This window comes from Xiphophorus maculatus, chromosome 20 (assembly GCF_002775205.1).
Source record: "Xiphophorus maculatus strain JP 163 A chromosome 20, X_maculatus-5.0-male, whole genome shotgun sequence".
Classification (NCBI taxonomy): domain Eukaryota; kingdom Metazoa; phylum Chordata; class Actinopteri; order Cyprinodontiformes; family Poeciliidae; genus Xiphophorus; species Xiphophorus maculatus.
In genome coordinates, this window is record NC_036462.1 from 26,946,840 (window position 1) to 26,965,383 (window position 18,544).

Consider the following 18,544-nt stretch of genomic DNA (forward strand, 5'->3'; position numbering starts at 1 on the left):
TCTTTCGTGCATGTTTGTGAAATCCTTTAATCTCCGTGGCAACCATTCAGCTGTGCAAACCGCCTGGATGGACCTAGCATCGCCTTCAAGGCGCAGCTCCTCCTCAGAACTGCATTTTCCAAGATTCCAAGCTTCTCCCACGCGACTCCTCCACTCAGCTCCTACAGACTAGCCAGCATCAATTAGCAAACATCTGATGGAACTGCACATCAGCTGAGATCATTATAGGAGCTACTTTACCCAGCAAAGCTGGTAAAACAAGTTGCTAAAGGGCTAGCAGAGGAGCCATGTTATGATGACTTCCTGAAGGCCAAATTATAGAAAGAGCAGGAGCTTTTAAAGAGACAGGGGCCTAATTTAAAGACACATTTCTTTGCAATTACCATAACCTGGCACTAGGTGACTTTTAGGTATTTAAGAAGTTGCTCTCCAATTGGAAATCTCGCACAAAAAAAGACAATAAACAATATCATTTTTAGACAAAACAACAACAAAAAATCACTTGAACAGAGAATAACATCCCCAAAACTCTTCATAACATTCTCAAAAAATCTCGAACTCTATTGTCTTGAATATCTGGTTATATTATGAGCTTTTGTTGGAAGACAAGAACAACAAAATTGACCCAGCGTGTCTATTTTATCACTAAAATGCAGCTGCCCATTCATCATGACTTGAAATGAATTCTTACGAGAAAGCCGGTTTATCTGTTTTGTTGTAGCAACACCCTTTTCAGCATCAGCAGCTCTCAGACTGTGAAGGACAGAAGTCGCAGCGTCTGTGTGCCGCTTCTATGTGCGACGGGTTCCTCTTACGGCTTCAGGAGGCTTTGTGTTGAGTGAGGGAGTAAGAGACATTCTGTCGCTTCTAACTACTGGATTATTAAGTTCATTGCACGTCCCAATATGGTTTCACATCCAGAGCACATCATCTCTTTGACTCTGTGTCAGGTGTGTGAAATGATACCAGGATAATGTGAACTCTGGGTTTTGCCAGAGAGCAAGAGAGCAGTGGAAATGTTTTGATGGTAAGTGCTAATGTGATGTCGTGTTGAACAGAAAAAGAAAAAATGAACACCTGCTGCTTACTACTACCTGCACTACAAAAACACTAAATCCTACCAAGTATCTTTGTCTAGTTTCTCGGGCAAATATCTTAGTACAATTGTAGTAAGACAATTGTACTTATTACTACTAACAAGTAACTTTTCATCAAGTTATAGGAGCTTGTTTTAAGTCAATATACTAGTACTTTTTCATCAATATTAAGAAATTATTAGCTTAAAACAAGCTCCTATATCTTGCTGAAAAGCTACTAATAAGTTAGTTTTGTCTTAGTTCAAGTGAACTAGAAACTAGGCCAAAAATATTTGGTAAGATTTTGTATGTTTGCAGGGTAATGTTCTCCTTCCATAGATCGTACACTTAACCCCGTCTCTCTCCTAGACGGAGCTTTTGCCTTAGCTTTTATTGTGACTAAATGTGTCCTCTTTCATCTGGCTCAGAGTTTATCTCTTTAGCTGCATTTCTCACCTACATGAAGCCCCTAACAGAGCTGCTATTGACATTGCCGTTTTACTTTCCTTTAACATACAAAGTACTCCTAGATCAGCGAGTCGGAGGGATTCCTGCATCGTCAGTGACTCAATGCCAGCAGCTGTCTCCCCGTCACTACATCCTCATCCAGGAGACGTCAAAGAGTCGATGCGATCTGCTGGGGTTCTTTAGACGACACACTGTTAGACCGATTTCTATAATAAACTGAACTTGGCTGCGTTGTTTGATAATTATGATCAAATGAAACGGCTGCGTTCGCACAGAAGGTCTTAATGTTTATTTTCCGATTATTTTTGCTGAAATCAGATTTTTTTATTTTGTTGCTTGATCATTAATGCTGCTAATTAATTCCAACCACAGTGCAGCCGGGTGTGTGAACGATTTACGTTCCCAAAGAGACCTGAATGCTCGGAAGGACACTGACGTCACACAACACCACACGTTTTCAAGAATTAATACTGGGTGAAACCACTTATGGCTATATGTTTTAGAGTTTATTTGCCAACGAGAGCCAACAGTATTGTCGCGAGATCGAAACAAAACACAAAAAGAGCTAGCAAAAAGAAAGCACAGCTGATCGCCGTGGCCTGTGGTGGAGCACCGACTGCACCTTCTGTTTGGAAGTCTGTTTCGATGCGTAGCCAGAGCCAAGAGCGGTGGGACTGTGATGTGATGCACTGACTTCTCCCATAAGTTCGATATAGTAATCTGCAGCGGTTGTTTGCGTCCCGATCCGCCGTATCCGGCTTTTTCCGGTGCAGAATTAGGACGCATGTTGCATGTCAGAGAAATAAAAGTCAGATAAAAGGCAACATGATCGTTCACACTGCAGACACAGATGACTTAGTACCTCTTAAGAAGTGGCACATATTGGATTTTTTTTGGGGTGCTGAAAGTATTAGCCGTTCACATACAGATCAAATATGGACACAAAAAAAAGCTGATTTGCCTGCTGTGTGAACGTAGCCTAACTCACTTGAATTGTGATTGAGGTTTGTTTTGTAAATTGGCAAACTGAATTGTACTGAATTACTAAAACTGATATACAGAAAGGTAAAGCTGAGACATTTACTTAGAGCCACACATGTCCATACATCACTGAAATGCGTGGCAGATACACATTTGTGTGTTGGAGGAATAAATTCTGCTGGCGTAATCACCACCGGAAGCACACAGAAACAAAGAGACACACCTTCAGCTCAGCCCTATATAGATCATCACAAACTCTTGAAACTGTGTGCATCCATGAGCAACAGCTTGCAGAAATAGCCTCGTTAATTAGGCTGATTTAAAAAAACAAGATGCTAGCTGGTGATGTTGCCTCTCACATGAATCCTAATGATGTCCACAACTGAGCTGAGCTTAAAATCAGTGTACAATAAGGCAGTTCCAATCTTCAACATGTTTTAGTCGAGGGTTGTTGTTTCTTTCTGTCAGGTTGTCAGGGGTCGAACAATTTGCAAAGCTGACAGAGGAAGCCATGATCAATCTGGAGATTATAGATAAGGACACTAATACCAGCCAAGAACAGCATTTTCCTCTTATCGCGAGTACACCTTGCCCTCCTGCCTCAGGTAGAGCCAATTAAGCCGGGAGAGGGGAGAGGACGCGCCAGCAGCCACTTCAGGTTGAGGACGCCCATCAGCCGAGTCCAAACAAGCCTTGGCCCTGCCGAGGGCGTGCAGAGAGCCCGTTAAGTGCGGGAAGAGACAGAGAAGGAGTCAAAGCACGTAAGATTCTCACGGCAGGTACGGCGTTGTAACGTATGGTCCCGAAAAAACACACGCATGTAGGAAAAACTGAAATTCGAAAGGCATAAATGACGGGCTATTTTCTGGATGAGTTACTGCTGACTGAGCTACGGAGAGCGAGCAGGGACAAAAGGACCTTGCCCTGGCTTCACTCCCTCTCATCGCTTTTTAAATTCCGCATTACTTTATGTTGTCTTTCTCCACCTTTTATTATGGAAAACGACTCACATTATGGGACGGCGCCACAGTACAGCAATAACAGAAGGCAAAGTGGAACAAACCAGGAGAGGTCGAGCCAAGGTCATTTTTTTTTTTTTCCAAAATTTATTTATGCTTTAACATGAGGTACAGTGTAAAGGCAATGCAATGGTTATATAGTTACAGTGTACCTTTAAATACAAACGTAATTGTGCTAGAACAAGCCCAATTATACCCACATATATACACCTACACAAAATACATAAAATGGATCAAGTCAAAGTAAACATATTGCGTTAGCGGACAGAAACAGATATATCATAAGATAAACAAAATAAAAAAGGACCACAGTACTAAATTTCTTTCCCTCAACCCATACAAACACACACTCGAAAAACGAGAAAAAAAAAAAAAATAAATAAATAAATACAATAAAATAAAAAAAAAATAGATAAAAAATAAATAAATAAAATAAAAAATAAATAAAAAATCAGGTGCCAGGGGATACTTCTGTTAATGTATCAACCAAACTTAACTCAAGAAAGAAGATGAAAGAAAGAGAAATATTGATAAGAATAATAAACATCAGCTACATAAAGTAGGTACTGTCAGAGTTCCGGTGTGAGAGCGTGTGCATGAGAGTGTGAGTGCGAGTGTTGCATCTTCTTTCAGCAAGGATCTTCGTGAGGAGTCTGTGGAGCCAGCGCAGGTGAAGCTGATCTGCCTCATCAGCGTGCTGGAATATAGGAGCGGCAGAACCCTTCAGTCTTCGCTAGATGGTTAACGCATACCGGTAGTCACTCTGGCCTCACCTGTGATCTTGTTTCTAGGACTTTGTTGTGCAACTCGTAGCGACTAGCTCTCTGTGACCTGTTCGTTTGTTTAAAGAATTTTTTGTCTTCTCTTTTCAAGAACTTGCCGAGAATACCTGCCTGCCTGCTCCGCCGTTTCCACCGACCCCATCTCGCTCCAACCACCCGCGATTCCGCCTCGCACCCGCCCTTGGCACCGTAGCACTCCCTCGCACCGGACCCTGGCACCTCACCCCCACGCTCTGAAAGATCCACGCCTAATGTAAGAAAGTTCCTGATTCCTCCTCCACACTCTCTCACTCCGAGCCCATTATAATTCAGCTCTCGTTTCAGGTCACCTGGTCGGGTGACCCTCGCCCTCCTGCCGAAGTCCGGAGTACTGAATATAATTTATCCTGTTGTAATAAATCACTTACCTTTTCCATCCAGCGTGTGGTTTCTGCATGTGGGTCCGCAAGCTAAATCAAACCATGACAGAACCATCTAGCCAGTCAGACCCAGCAGAACCACCACATAACACCAGTCTGGATCACGCACTCATCGCTCGCCACGATTCCATGCTCAACGCACTAGTTGATCAACAACGAAGTACTAACCAGCGATTGGAGCAATTATCTGATATTCTCACAGCCCTGCACCAAAGAATTGTTCCAGCAGACCCGCCACCAGTCGCTGCTCCGCCCGCCTCCTTTCAGACTGGCGTCTCCGCTGCTCCGGAACGAGCGCCCCCCGCTTCGGCTCGTCTCAGAGAGGTTTCACCGCCCATGCCAGAACCATATACAGGTGAGATCGACAGATGCAGGGGATTTTTGCTACAGTGCTCCTTAGTATTTTCTTCCTCACCTCAGAGTTTTCAGACTGACGGTGCTAAGATTTCTTTTGTGGTGGGGAACCTCAGAGGAAGAGCACTAAAGTGGGCAGAGGCTAGGTCGGCCCAGCACAATCTTTTTCACCGAACCTATGATTCGTTTGTACTAGAGTTTACACAGACTTTTGGTTATTCCGAGTCACCGGCTGACATTTCTCGCAGTTTATTGAGTATAAAGCAGGGTAATCGATCTGTAGCTGACTTTGCTATTGATTTTAGAACCCTGGCCGCGGCTTCCACATGGAACGCTGGGGCATTAACAGGGGCGTTCCTTCAGGCTCTAAACGAAGATCTGAAGGATGAACTGGCCCTCAGGGATGAACCCGGTTCCTTGGAAGAACTCGTTGCCTTGGCAATTCGGATCGACAATAGAATCCGAGACAGGGCCCGGGCCAAGAAGGAGCCGAGTTTTGCCCCAAGAAGGACCGACTTCAATCCTATCCCAGCCAATCAGACCGGAGAAGAACCTATGCAGATAGGGAGGACCAGACTCCCGCCTGAGGAGCGCCAACGTCGCTTAAGGTCTGGAGCCTGCCTATACTGTGGCCAGGTCGGGCATTATGTGGCTAACTGCCCGAGTCTGTTAAAAGCCAGAGCCCGCCACTAGCTACGGGAACGGTGGTGGGTGGCTCAAAAACTATATCCCGTTTCACGCTACCTTGTTCATTACTCACTGCCAACCGGTCCTTTCAGACTTTTGCCTTTGTGGACTCAGGTTGTGAGCAGAACCTTGTCGATAATAACCTGGTTGATCAACTACAATTACCCACTGTTCTCCTTCCAGCTCCAGTTCCGGTCGTGGCCCTGGATGGGAAGGCTCTACCTGCCATCACACATCGAACAACTCCTATTGAACTGTTAGTTTCAGGAAATCACCGGGAGACCATTACCTTTTTTGTGTTCCCTACCCCCCAGTCTCCAGTGGTTTTGGGTTATCCCTGGTTGCTCCGCCACAATCCACACCTCAATTGGAGGACTGGTCGGGTAGAGTCTTGGAGCAATTACTGTTTATCTACATGTCTTCAATCTGCTCAACCTCCAGCCGTCTCAAGGTCTACAGAGGAACCCGCTCCAGCCGACTTGGCCAGAGTACCGTCGGATTACCACGACCTTCACCAGGTATTCAGTAAGTCTAAAGCTCTCTCTCTTCCACCTCACCGTCCATACGATTGCGCTATAGATCTACTTCCAGGAGCCCCATTACCCACCAGCCGATTGTACAATATATCTAAACCGGAACGAGAGAGCATGGAGAAATACATCAGCGAGTCCCTGGCTGCTGGATTAATCCGGTCATCCACCTCACCTGTAGGAGCGGGGTTCTTCTTTGTAGGTAAGAAAGATGGGACACTTCGACCATGCATTGACTATCGGGCCCTAAACCAGATTACCGTGAAGAACAAATATCCCCTACCATTACTCGCTTCAGCATTTGAACTCGTTCAGGGAGCCACCGTATTTACTAAGCTGGACCTCCGCAATGCATATCATCTGGTCAGAATGCGAGAGGGGGACGAGTGGAAGACAGCTTTCAGGACACCACTCGGTCACTTTGAATATTTGGTGATGCCATTTGGTCTTACGAATGCTCCTGCAGTATTTCAGTCTCTAGTCAATGATGTTCTCCGGGATTATTTAAACCAGTTTGTTTTCGTTTATTTAGACGACATCCTTATTTTTTCAAGAACCCTTGCCGAACACAAGAGACATGTACGCCTAGTTTTGGAACGACTGTTGGAGAACCAACTGTTCGTCAAGGCAGAGAAATGTGAGTTTCACGTCTCATCTGTCGCCTTTTTGGGTTTTGTGTTGGGGAGCGGGCAGGTGAAGACGGATCCGGCCAAGGTCCAAGCAGTCTTAGATTGGCCCACGCCCACTTCACGAAAGGAGCTACAACGCTTTCTGGGCTTTGCAAATTTCTATCGCCGTTTTATTAGAAACTATAGCCAGACAGTTCTTCCCTTGACCAGCCTTACCTCCTCCAAGGCTAGTTTTTGTTGGCCGCCAGCAGCAGAGCAAAGTTTTCTTGAGCTTAAGAGTAAGTTTGCTGCAGCGCCCATCCTCATGCAGCCTGATCCGTTGAAACAGTTTGTAGTTGAGGTGGACGCATCTGACACTGGGGCAGGGGCTGTCCTGTCACAGATTTCATCCAGTGATGATAAGTTGCATCCATGTGCCTTCTTCTCTCGCCGTTTCTCCCCTGCCGAACGCAACTACGACGTCGGTGATAGAGAGTTTTTAGCCATCAAACTGGCTTTTGAGGAATGGCGTCACTGGTTGGAGGGGGCCGAGCACCCGATTGTTGTATGGACTGATCATAAGAACCTGGCCTACCTCCAACAGGCCAGGAGACTTAACCCCAGACAGTCTCGCTGGTCCCTTTTCTTCTCCCGGTTTAATTTTACCATCTCTTACAGACCGGGATCCAAGAACACTAAGCCTGACGCACTATCCCGACAGTTTTCCTTGGAACAAGAGACTCCACCCGCAACCATCGTTCCACCTACCTGTGTTGTTGGCGCCCTTTCCTGGGGGATCAGGGAAGAAGTACTGGCGGCGCAACAGTCGGAACCCGGTCCAGCCACTAGACCGCCTAACCGGCTGTACGTTCCATCGACCGTCAGGGCTCGCCTCATCCATTGGGCCCACACTGCAAAGTTCTCATGCCATCCTGGAGTGAGTAGGACTATTTCCTTGATCAGGCGGCACTTTTGGTGGCCATCCTTGTACAAGGATGTCAAGGACTATGTGCTAGCCTGTCCGAATTGTGCTCGCAATAAGACTGGTAATCAGCACCCCAGTGGCCTACTACAACCTCTCCCTGTTCCCAAACGCCCATGGTCTCACATTGCACTGGATTTTGTTACTGGGTTACCGCCTTCAAAGGGCTTCACTACTATATTGTCTATCATAGACCGTTTCTCTAAGGCCTGTCATTTGGTTCCATTACGCAAACTGCCCACTGCTATGCAGACAGCCCATCTCCTCACTAAACATGTTTTTCGTCTGCACGGCATTCCCTCAGAGATCCTATCGGACAGAGGTCCTCAGTTTGTGTCCAAAGTATGGAAAGAGTTCGGAGGCGCTTTAGGAGCTAAGGTGACTCTCAGCTCGGGGTTCCACCCCCAAACCAACGGCCAAACTGAGCGACTGAACCAGGAGTTGGAGGCGACCCTCCGATGTCTCTGTTCCTCACACCCCTCCTCCTGGAGTACTCACCTGCCATGGGTGGAGTATGCCCACAACTCTCACACCTCTGCTGCCACAGGTCTGTCTCCATTTGAATCATCTCTCGGTTACCAGCCTCCCCTGTTCCCATCGGACGACCAGCAGGCATCTGTCACCTCGGTCCAGCATCACCTCCGCCGCTGCAGGCACATCTGGACGCAGACCATAGCCGCCCTCAACCGGACGGCAGAGGGTAATCGGAGATGGGCGGACCGAAAGAGACGGCCAGCGCCATTGTACTCACCGGGGCAGAAGGTTTGGCTCTCCACTCGAGATATCAACCTTAAGTCTTCTAACCGCAAATTGTCTCCCCGCTTCATTGGTCCTTTTGAGATCACTTCTGTTCACAGCCCCTCCGCAGTTCGTCTCCGGCTTCCTGTGGGGTTAAGGATCCACCCTGTTTTCCATGTTTCCCTCATCAAGCCAGTCCGTTCTAGTTCCCTTTGCCCTCCTTCCGAGCCCCCGCCGCCCGCCCGGGATATAGATGGTCATCCGGCATACGACGTTTCGGCTATCCTGGATGTTCGCCGACGTGGGCGTGGGGTTCAGTATCTGGTGGACTGGCGGGGTTATGGTCCTGAGGAGCGGTCATGGGTTCCCCGTTCCTTTATTTTGGATCCCGAACTTATTAGGGGCTTCGAGGCATCTCGTGGCTCGTCTTCTTCCCGACCGCCGGGTGGCGGTCTTTGAAGGGGGGGTAGTGTCAGAGTTCCGGTGTGAGAGCGTGTGCATGAGAGTGTGAGTGCGAGTGTTGCATCTTCTTTCAGCAAGGATCTTCGTGAGGAGTCTGTGGAGCCAGCGCAGGTGAAGCTGATCTGCCTCATCAGCGTGCTGGAATATAGGAGCGGCAGAACCCTTCAGTCTTCGCTAGATGGTTAACGCATACCGGTAGTCACTCTGGCCTCACCTGTGATCTTGTTTCTAGGACTTTGTTGTGCAACTCGTAGCGACTAGCTCTCTGTGACCTGTTCGTTTGTTTAAAGAATTTTTTGTCTTCTCTTTTCAAGAACTTGCCGAGAATACCTGCCTGCCTGCTCCGCCGTTTCCACCGACCCCATCTCGCTCCAACCACCCGCGATTCCGCCTCGCACCCGCCCTTGGCACCGTAGCACTCCCTCGCACCGGACCCTGGCACCTCACCCCCACGCTCTGAAAGATCCACGCCTAATGTAAGAAAGTTCCTGATTCCTCCTCCACACTCTCTCACTCCGAGCCCATTATAATTCAGCTCTCGTTTCAGGTCACCTGGTCGGGTGACCCTCGCCCTCCTGCCGAAGTCCGGAGTACTGAATATAATTTATCCTGTTGTAATAAATCACTTACCTTTTCCATCCAGCGTGTGGTTTCTGCATGTGGGTCCGCAAGCTAAATCAAACCATGACAGGTACTACCTTATCAGTCCGGAATATTAGGGAAATTAATCTTTCTAAGGGTTCTTAATAAGGGGCTCGAGCCAAGGTCATTTTTTTCAGAGTCCAGGTCGAGTCTCAAATCACTACAGACATAAGAATTCTCTCAAATCATGTATTCATGGTTTTGTCTTCAATTGGAGCAAACTGTCGTTTAGTGGCATGTTTTTTTTTTTTTGAGAGAGCAATCCATCATTCGGAAACCTCTTATAAATGGTTGCACATCATTTTAAACTTAACCGAAGCACATTTACCCAATTATATATAAAACATACATTTATGCAAAAGAAAAAAAAACCAACAAAAAACAAGATTAACATTTGTACTTCTATTTGACTTAAACAGGAGGGGCTTTTATTTTGAAGAACTGCAATTCAGTAATGATGCAATAATCCACATATTTATATAATATTGATGAAACTGGATTAAAACTTTTAATCGTGTTTGTGATTAAATTTGAATAATTAATGGCAATTTAATGGAGAACTAGATGGACAAAACAAGCAACTTCTTTCATTCAAAAATCCTTTTCTTCTGCTACATTATTGAATAAATAGACATACGAGCTCAACAACAAAGACATTTATTGTTTTTAATCTGTTATTTAGATTATTCAACCATCAGATTGGTGCAAAGTCCTACTATTCAGCTGTCATGTGTTTCAGGAACTCCCGATCGCTCACATAAGCAGCAATGTGCTTTGCATTGAGATTGTATTTAAGACTTGAATACGATTTTGCACAACTTGAACACAACAATAGTCTTTTTCATTGTCCCATCAGATCAATGGATTTTTAAGCAAAAATGAAACCACAGTGGGTCAAGAGAAGCAGCTTTGTCATCTTTCACCGTTTTCCGGTGCCACCTGTGCGTCAGATTTACAGGCGTACCAGAAACACGCAAATTAATCAATCATAACACAAACGTTCCGGCCGGAACCTTTGTGTTTGTACCTTAAAAATAACAAAAAAACAAGATTAATTGCATTAAAATTTTAAACATGCTAAAAATCTATGTAACTAAATGATCAAAATCAACACATAAAAGTGCATATATATACATATATATTTTTTCATCCCTGCTTAATATTGACTCATTCAAGTGTTGAAAGCATATCATGTGCAGCATATATGCATACTTTTCAGTTTACCAATATTTATTTTGTTAGAAATCTCAAATGGTCTCATGTAATATTCAAATTATTTGAGAAAATTAATTTAATGTTTTCATATGTTGTCATCCAAAATCATCGAACCTAACAGAAAAAAATGACTGCTAAATATCACTAGTTAATTAATTTAACTAGTGATATTTAACCAGTTAAATATCTAGTTAACTAGTTAACTAGATTACTAGTTTTTATTTTGGAATAAAATGATTATTCCAAAAATAACCATTTTGGAGTATGATTATTAAGGTAAGTTTGCTTTTTTGATGCAATTCTGATTTATTGTTTTTGGTTCTGAAATAATCAGAAATGAATGTTAGACAATAGGAGGCTACAATATGTAACCCTAACCCTAGCTAATAAACCAAACGCACCATTTGGCAGAGTTTGAACAGAGCTGCCATCTGTAACTTATTGACTGGCTTGCTTTCCCCTCTGGTTACAGGAGGTGATAACGTCAAATCCCAGACCAAGAGTCTCATTTAAGTCTGAAGTTTCAAACGAGTGAGGAAGTCAGTTTGGCTCTGGCCTTCGCAAGTCTGAGACCAGAGTCACCGTCTCTGCTAGGAGCAACCAGGAGTCCAAAAATCAACACCACAAATTAAAGCAAATGTTGATATTTTTGTGGCTTCCTGTTGCCTTTCTACTCACCGACTCCTGACTGGATTTGGAAAAAAAAAAGAAAAAGAAAAACACCCAAACAACAGGAACACAGAACACTGTTGCTAGCTCAGCAATGAAATATTGATCACACAGCTTCACTGTGCTGTGTATCATCACCTCCTCCACCAGAAAGCAAAGTATATCCCAGCTGCACACACACACACACGTAAAGCCCCCCTCAAGGGCCTAATCTAAACTGCAGCTTTATGCTCCTGTTCCCCTGCTGACTCTTTGATGTTCCCCAGACCAGACTCCCAGCGTCTGGATATCTGTCTACCACTCCCGACTGATGCTGTCGGATGGAGGCCTGTCGCAATAAGCAGTAAATTAATTCCATCTCACGGTGAACTAAAAAGACCTCTAGAATTTCCATTTGAGTGACTTTCTTTGGTTTCTGTCTTTTAACCAAAAACTCGATGACGAAAGTCTTCACTCTGGTGCACAATTTTGTAATTCCTTTTATTTGTTGTTTCTGTTGCTTCCTTTATTTACTTTGGATTTTCAAAATGTCTTCCAATGTTAAATGCTCAGAAGAATTTAAAGTTGATTGAAGATGATTGAGAATTATTGCGTTATTGCATTTCTTATGCCATTACCGATATTTATTACATGAAAATGGCCTCAAAACAACAATATTATTGATTACCGCAGTAACTTCTGTGGCAATTTATGGTCCAGCAAAATCAGTCGTTGTGACAGGCCCCGTCGAATCAGCGTGACTTGGCGGCGGTCACCTCAAGCCGCCACCAGTCGAGGAGAGTTCAGCCAGATTCCCCGCTTTTGTCTGGACAATCTGGACAATGTGCCGCCGACGCATACAAAAGGTGCATCGGCAGAAAACAAAGCACTAGGAGAGAACGAGCGCCCGGTCCGGATAGCTGGACGATGCACAATCACGCCGGCAAATTGTAGAGAGAAACAAAAGGCAGAACAGCAGATGGACTTTCACATTCATTGGACAAAGAGTTTCAGGAAGCCAGCAGTGACTGCACCACAGAGACCGCCGTAGTAGGATGGGAGGGGGAGAGATCCATCTACCCTTTATTTAGTCTAAACCGAGATGGGGTCCATTAAAGTTGCAAAGACTCAAAGGAAAAAACAAAAAAAGAACAGAAAACGATGCCCCCTCTCGGCTTGTTATTGAGTACTATTGGAGTCAAAAGGGGGTAAATTGACTAAGTAGGTCGAAGCGAAGAGCATGCAGAGAAAATATGCTGAACTGAAATTCTGATTGGCCACATGGGTGTGTGGATGCTGCTTTCATAATTGCCTTCGCTTGATGCTTCTCCCCTCATTTTCAACATTTTCTGTGACATTCACTGTGATTGAGAGGGGAGGGGGTGACAGCTTCCCGGTGATGCAAATGGTGTTTGTGGCTCGGTTACACCCCCTCCATCTCCGGCCCCAACCGAGACTAAGCATCTGAGAGCGGTTCCCTTCACATCAGTGCAAGCAGCAACTACGCCGGCGCGGGTGGAGTCCACGCACAGATGGCTTTGAATCACATGAGCGAGAGGCGGCGCTACTTACCACGCTTGCTGGACAGGGTGGTATCTGTCACAAAGAAAGAGGGTGGGGAAGAGGGTTGGGGGAGGAGACAAAAGAGAGAGAGAGAGACAGTGATGATTAGAACATAATAGGTTTCAGGGAAAGTGGCACTGCAATATTAAAGACACAGGTAAACAAGGGAAGCCAGCAGATCAATTCCTGAAGATTAATGGAAAGTCAGAAACAGTAGCAGGACGAGGATGTAAACGCAACAGAATGCTTACTTTTTGTGCAAGAAAATGTGTGGTACTGAATTGGATTTCTGACAAAGCTCCAAGTAAATCACAATGGCTAAATATAGTACTGGACTATATATCTCTGGACTATTTAACGAGCAAACTGCACGATAAAGAAGATAACTTTCATAAAATTTGGGAACCTTTTATTTCTTATGTAGGATTTGAAACTTCTGTGCTTCTTTGGAGAGGATTTGTAATTTGAGGAGGACCGAATTGTAAACATCTGAAATGTTCTGGTGTAGACCATTTGTCTTTCATTGTTTTTTTTCCTTTTTCCTTTTCCCTTCCTTCTTTTCTCTTTGGTGTGTATGTGTATGTATGTATGTATGTATATGTGTGTATGTGTATGCATATGTATATATACAGGTATGTAACTATAAGAGCTGGATTGTTCTCTTGTTCTTGTATTGTATTTGTTTATTTGTCAAAACATTGAAAACCAATAAATATAATTATAAAAAAAAAAGAAAAGAAACAGTAGCAGGACGGGGATGTAAACGCAACATAAAGTAAAGCCTCTACTGAGGAAACTTTGCTGTTACATCCATGCAGTCGCCTACATTTATGAAGGCAACATCATTTAAAAACAGGATTCAAGTCTGGTTTGTTTTTTCTTCTTTCTTTTTGCCTTATTTTTTGGAATCATCGCCTCCGGCAGCAAAATTCATCTTTATCTTCAAACACCTGACGTGATGTCTGTGTTGTCTCTTATGTTTTGTCAATAAAAAATAAATAAAAAAAACTTCAGAGAGTCGTGCGCTACCGTCTGCGCACACAATTGCAACAGGTTACAGTTTCTTGCAGTACCACTTGCAACCCTGGTGAACTTTTTCCACGTTTGGCTGTTTGGCAGCCGCAAACTTTTAAAGATATTTTATCTGAATGCTATCCGACAAACACAAAGCGGTGCAGAGTCCTTAATGGGAAGGAAAATGAAACATGGTTTTCAAAGTTTTTTTGACACAAAAATATAGCGTGTATTTGTGTTGACATGTTTTTGTACTAATGAGCGTTTCCCTTGCTGTAGAAGGAGCTCTTGTCAGATGAAAGCGAAAAGGAACTTTTTCAATTACGTGAAACAGTGTTTGGCTGTAGAAGACTAAAAGATCACCACCTTGTTTTGGACTACCTTTGCGGTCGGTCTATCCTGTCCAGCCTTTTTTCCTGCTTTCTATTCTTGAAAAGAAATTAGAAAGGACAAAAAAATATATATATTTTTAAAATCTTGTTTTTATTTCATGAGAGTCGACCTGAACACAACTAAATACAGGCTGTAAAACATGCCTTTAAAACAACATGGTAGGTAATAGGCAGAGCGACATCACTATGGAAACCCAATGGATATCTGACTTTCCAAAACTGAAATCTTCATAAAAATTTCGATTAGTAGATAAAAACGATTTATCGTTGGTTGGATGATTTAGTTGTGAAAAAAAAAAAAAAAAAATCATAATCAGCGTAAGCCAAAATACTGACCAGTTGTTGGTAAGCTTGAGTGATGGACTTGTTTAAAGAAAGGTCTGTTCTAGCAGAAACATTATGTGGCATGATCACTGCAACTGCAACTGCGTTTATGCAAGAACTATTTAATATTGCAGCAAAAACTCAGTAGTGTTACATAAGATCATGCTATAGTTGGCTGGTTCTCTCACCTCAGCATGCTAAAAGCCTGGAGTGGCTCCAGCTGTAAGCAGCGCGACCTGTTTTCAGGTTAATTCAGCAAATACCTCTGTAACTACTAAAAATATTCAATGATCAGGCAAGCGGTCAAAAAAAAGAAATGACATCACTGCACAGGTAGCAGTCTCAGTCCTTATGCATCAGCTTCATCCCTTTTGTACAGAGTCAATTCAAAAAAGAGACATAAGCAGAACAGCGCTTGATGTTTCACAAAATGTGCTTAATTTTCCAGTGAAAAAAAAATAAAAAATTTTTCAGATACTCGAACGTATGTGGCAAGATTGGAAAATGTGCAATAGCTGCTTAAAGTCACTATAGAAATTGTGATAGATTTAAGTTTTTGACCTCTAAAGACAAAAATGAAAGTTCTTCTGTAGGAAATGTGTAACCTTTTCAAGGCGCAGTGATGGTTGACTCAACATCACCAAGAAAATAGGTGCGTGAGGCTTACGGTGAATTTTGGTAGCTGAACAGGAGAATCAGAATGTGTTCACCACATAAAATATTGTATGAGAAAGTTTTACAGACAAAGTATAAAGAGCTGTTTAATGCCCCCTTCCTTAAGAAGACGCCCCTTTTAATTAGAAAGTGTGAAACAATGTAAAACTTGAAAGGACACTATTGAATATAAAGTATATAAAGCAAATTAGAGGAAGTTTAGTTGGAAATGTCTGCTAAATTATTCACATTTTTAATCCAGGCATGCTCCCACAATTTGAATATTAACTAATATCTCTGCAACATTCTTTTGTAGTTTTAAAAAAAAAAAATTATTCTTTTCGCAAAGCATATCAGATATGATATGCAAGGAGGCCAGAGTTTTATACGTTTCCATCTCAGCCGTTTACTATACCAACAACTCAAGAACCGCTTTTTGCTTACTCCATGCAAAGTTTTTGACATCGTTAGAGACACAAAAAAAAAAGGAGAGAAAACCGTAGCACTTTTTAAACAATCGCTTTGCTTTCAGACACTCGGCCGTCTATTCCCCTTTCCCGTGTTTAAAGACACCCCGGTCCATCCCAACAGAACTTAGCTTCGCACATGTTCAATTATTCATCTCCCTCTGTCAAGAATTCAGCCGTCCTGGCACTTGCCAGCATCCCCAACACATTGGCAGGCAGGCTCATATTTGGCATATGGTGCAGAGCGGGGCTGCTCATCCCTCCCTCCTTCCCTTGGCCTCCTAGTACGTACAAGGAGCGGAAGCCAGCGAGCGCGTGTACAGCCATCAGTACACTTAAAAACTCCGCTCACCCCCTCGCTGAGTCGCTGGGCATCTGCCCACAACCCCTTCGCAACAGGTTTCAAGGTATTCAGCAGATTCAAAAACACGGACAAACAGCTAAAGGCTGCAGCTCTGAAGAAAATACAGAACATTTCAGATTGGAAAGAGGTAAGCTGGGCTGGATCTGTACAAAAATCCACATCTCTATTCTTGTGCTGAATGATGCTACACGTGTGTCTCGGCACCTTGTTTGTAAATTTGGGATTATATTTATAACAATAAGGCAAGGCAAGTGTATTTCAGCAACGAGGCAAGTCAACGTGCTTTACATTATGAAACTATAAAACAACCTAAAAATATTGCATTTCAGTGGTATGATAAAAGATGGCCTACATACTAAAAGTAATGATGTTTCAGTAAATAGTAGGAATATAACAATCAAAGAAAACTCTAAACAAATGGGGGTTTTAGCCTCCAGTTAAAGGAACTCAGAGTTTCATCAGTTTTTTATATGTTGGTTCCAGATTAGAGGAGTGTAAAAACCAAAATGCTGCTTCTCCATGTTTGGATCCGACTCTGGGGAAGCAGAGCAGACTTTAACCAGAAGACTCAATGATTTATAAACGAACAAAAGTATTTTAAGCCAGAGGGAGCCAATGTAAGAACTTTAGAACAGGAGCGATGTGTCCTATTTTCCTAGAATTAGTGAGAACACAAGCAGCAGCGTTTTGGATCAGCAGAGTTACCGAAAATCAGAAAAGGCAAAGGTTGCAAGGTGTTATTCTCAAAACAATATCTTGGAAACACCTGCATTGGAACCTCAACACTTGAGTTCATAGTTTGAGATTTCATTTGATTGATTTTCAGCTCTTTCAGCTCCAACTGGCGACTGCCTGACCAGAACCTCAAACAACCTTCTATGGTGTACAGAGAACTTAAAATTAGCTGCCTTCAGTATGGGGAAGCAGGTTCGTGAAGGTGCTGAAAAGGAAACCATTTTCTAAAACATCTTGATGTGGAGACTGTCTTTCAGGAAGCAGGAGGCTCCCAGCAAACAGGACAGCTGAACATGTTTACAGTAAAGTTCTATTCTTTCGAGCGTTCAACTTTTGTCCATCACCAAACATACAACTTTTGTTTTTTGGAAGCTTCAGAGTAAAGACAAGAGTCTGCATTCAACAGAAAGTACACCAAGAAACTGAAGTTTTAGAACTAAGTAAGTACATTTTATTTATTCAACACCTTCCACAGATAATTTTTAAAATATGCGATTTCTTTTCCCACATGAAATTCAGATGGTTTGATAAACTCTGAAATTTTTGAAGCAGCAGTGGAGCTTAATGTCATTTGAATAAAAGGGATGAGATAATATAAAACTGAAGTGACCAAAATTTAAGCTTCTACTTGTAAGGTAAGCTCTGATTTAATCTAAAAGCTGCAGAGCTTCGTTAGCTAATGGTGTGAGCGACGGACTCAAAGGCCACAGAATGGTCCCGCAAGACTAAAATCATCAGCCTCCACGGCCACTGGGATGTCACTGGACTCTTAAAGCAAAGCGGTTTTTGTCAAATGCATTTCACAAAAACCAGTTTGGCTGAAAAACTTTTATTATGTTCTTATGATTTAGTTTTGTGTGACAGACTGGCGACCCGTCCAGGGTGAATCCCGCCTCTCGCCCGAAACATTCGCTGGAGACAGACACCAGCATCCCTCCTGACCCCACTAGGGACAAGGGTACACAGAAAATGTATGGTTGGATGATTTAGTTGTGAAAAAAAAAAATCAAAATCAGCGTAAGCCAAAATACTGACCAGTTGTTGTTAAGCTTGAGTGATGGACTTGTTTAAAGAAAGGTCTGTTTTTGTGGTAGAGCTTTATAATACATGCTGCTATGATGATACTGTAGAACAATGGAATTATGATATAAGGTATAATAAAGCTGTAATTTCCTAATTTTCATTCCCTCCCCCCCATCATAAGAACATCTCCACCACTCTTTTCAGTTTAGTCATCTTGGGGCTTGACGCAGTAAAAATCCATCCAGCCGGCCAAACATATTGCATTATTAGCATTTACGGTGCTAATGCACATCAATTGAAATGCACCAGCCTAGCATATTGCACCATTTGTTTAGAATATTGCATATATCAATATCGCCATGACGACTGCAGCACAAAACATTGTGCAGCTGTTGTT

The 18,544-nt window shown here is 43.2% G+C and overlaps 1 protein-coding gene across 2 annotated transcripts in view; it reads right to left on the minus strand.

The window, feature by feature from the left end:
* LOC102225617 (cadherin-4-like) overlaps positions 1–18,544 on the minus strand; it is a 301,946-nt gene that overhangs the window by 167,486 nt on the left and 115,916 nt on the right. For both annotated transcript variants that reach the window (XM_023325117.1, XM_005800636.3), the window contains exon 3: positions 13,184–13,207. In XM_023325117.1, coding sequence (XP_023180885.1) covers positions 13,184–13,207 — 24 coding nt within the window. The remainder of the gene's footprint in view (positions 1–13,183; positions 13,208–18,544) is intronic.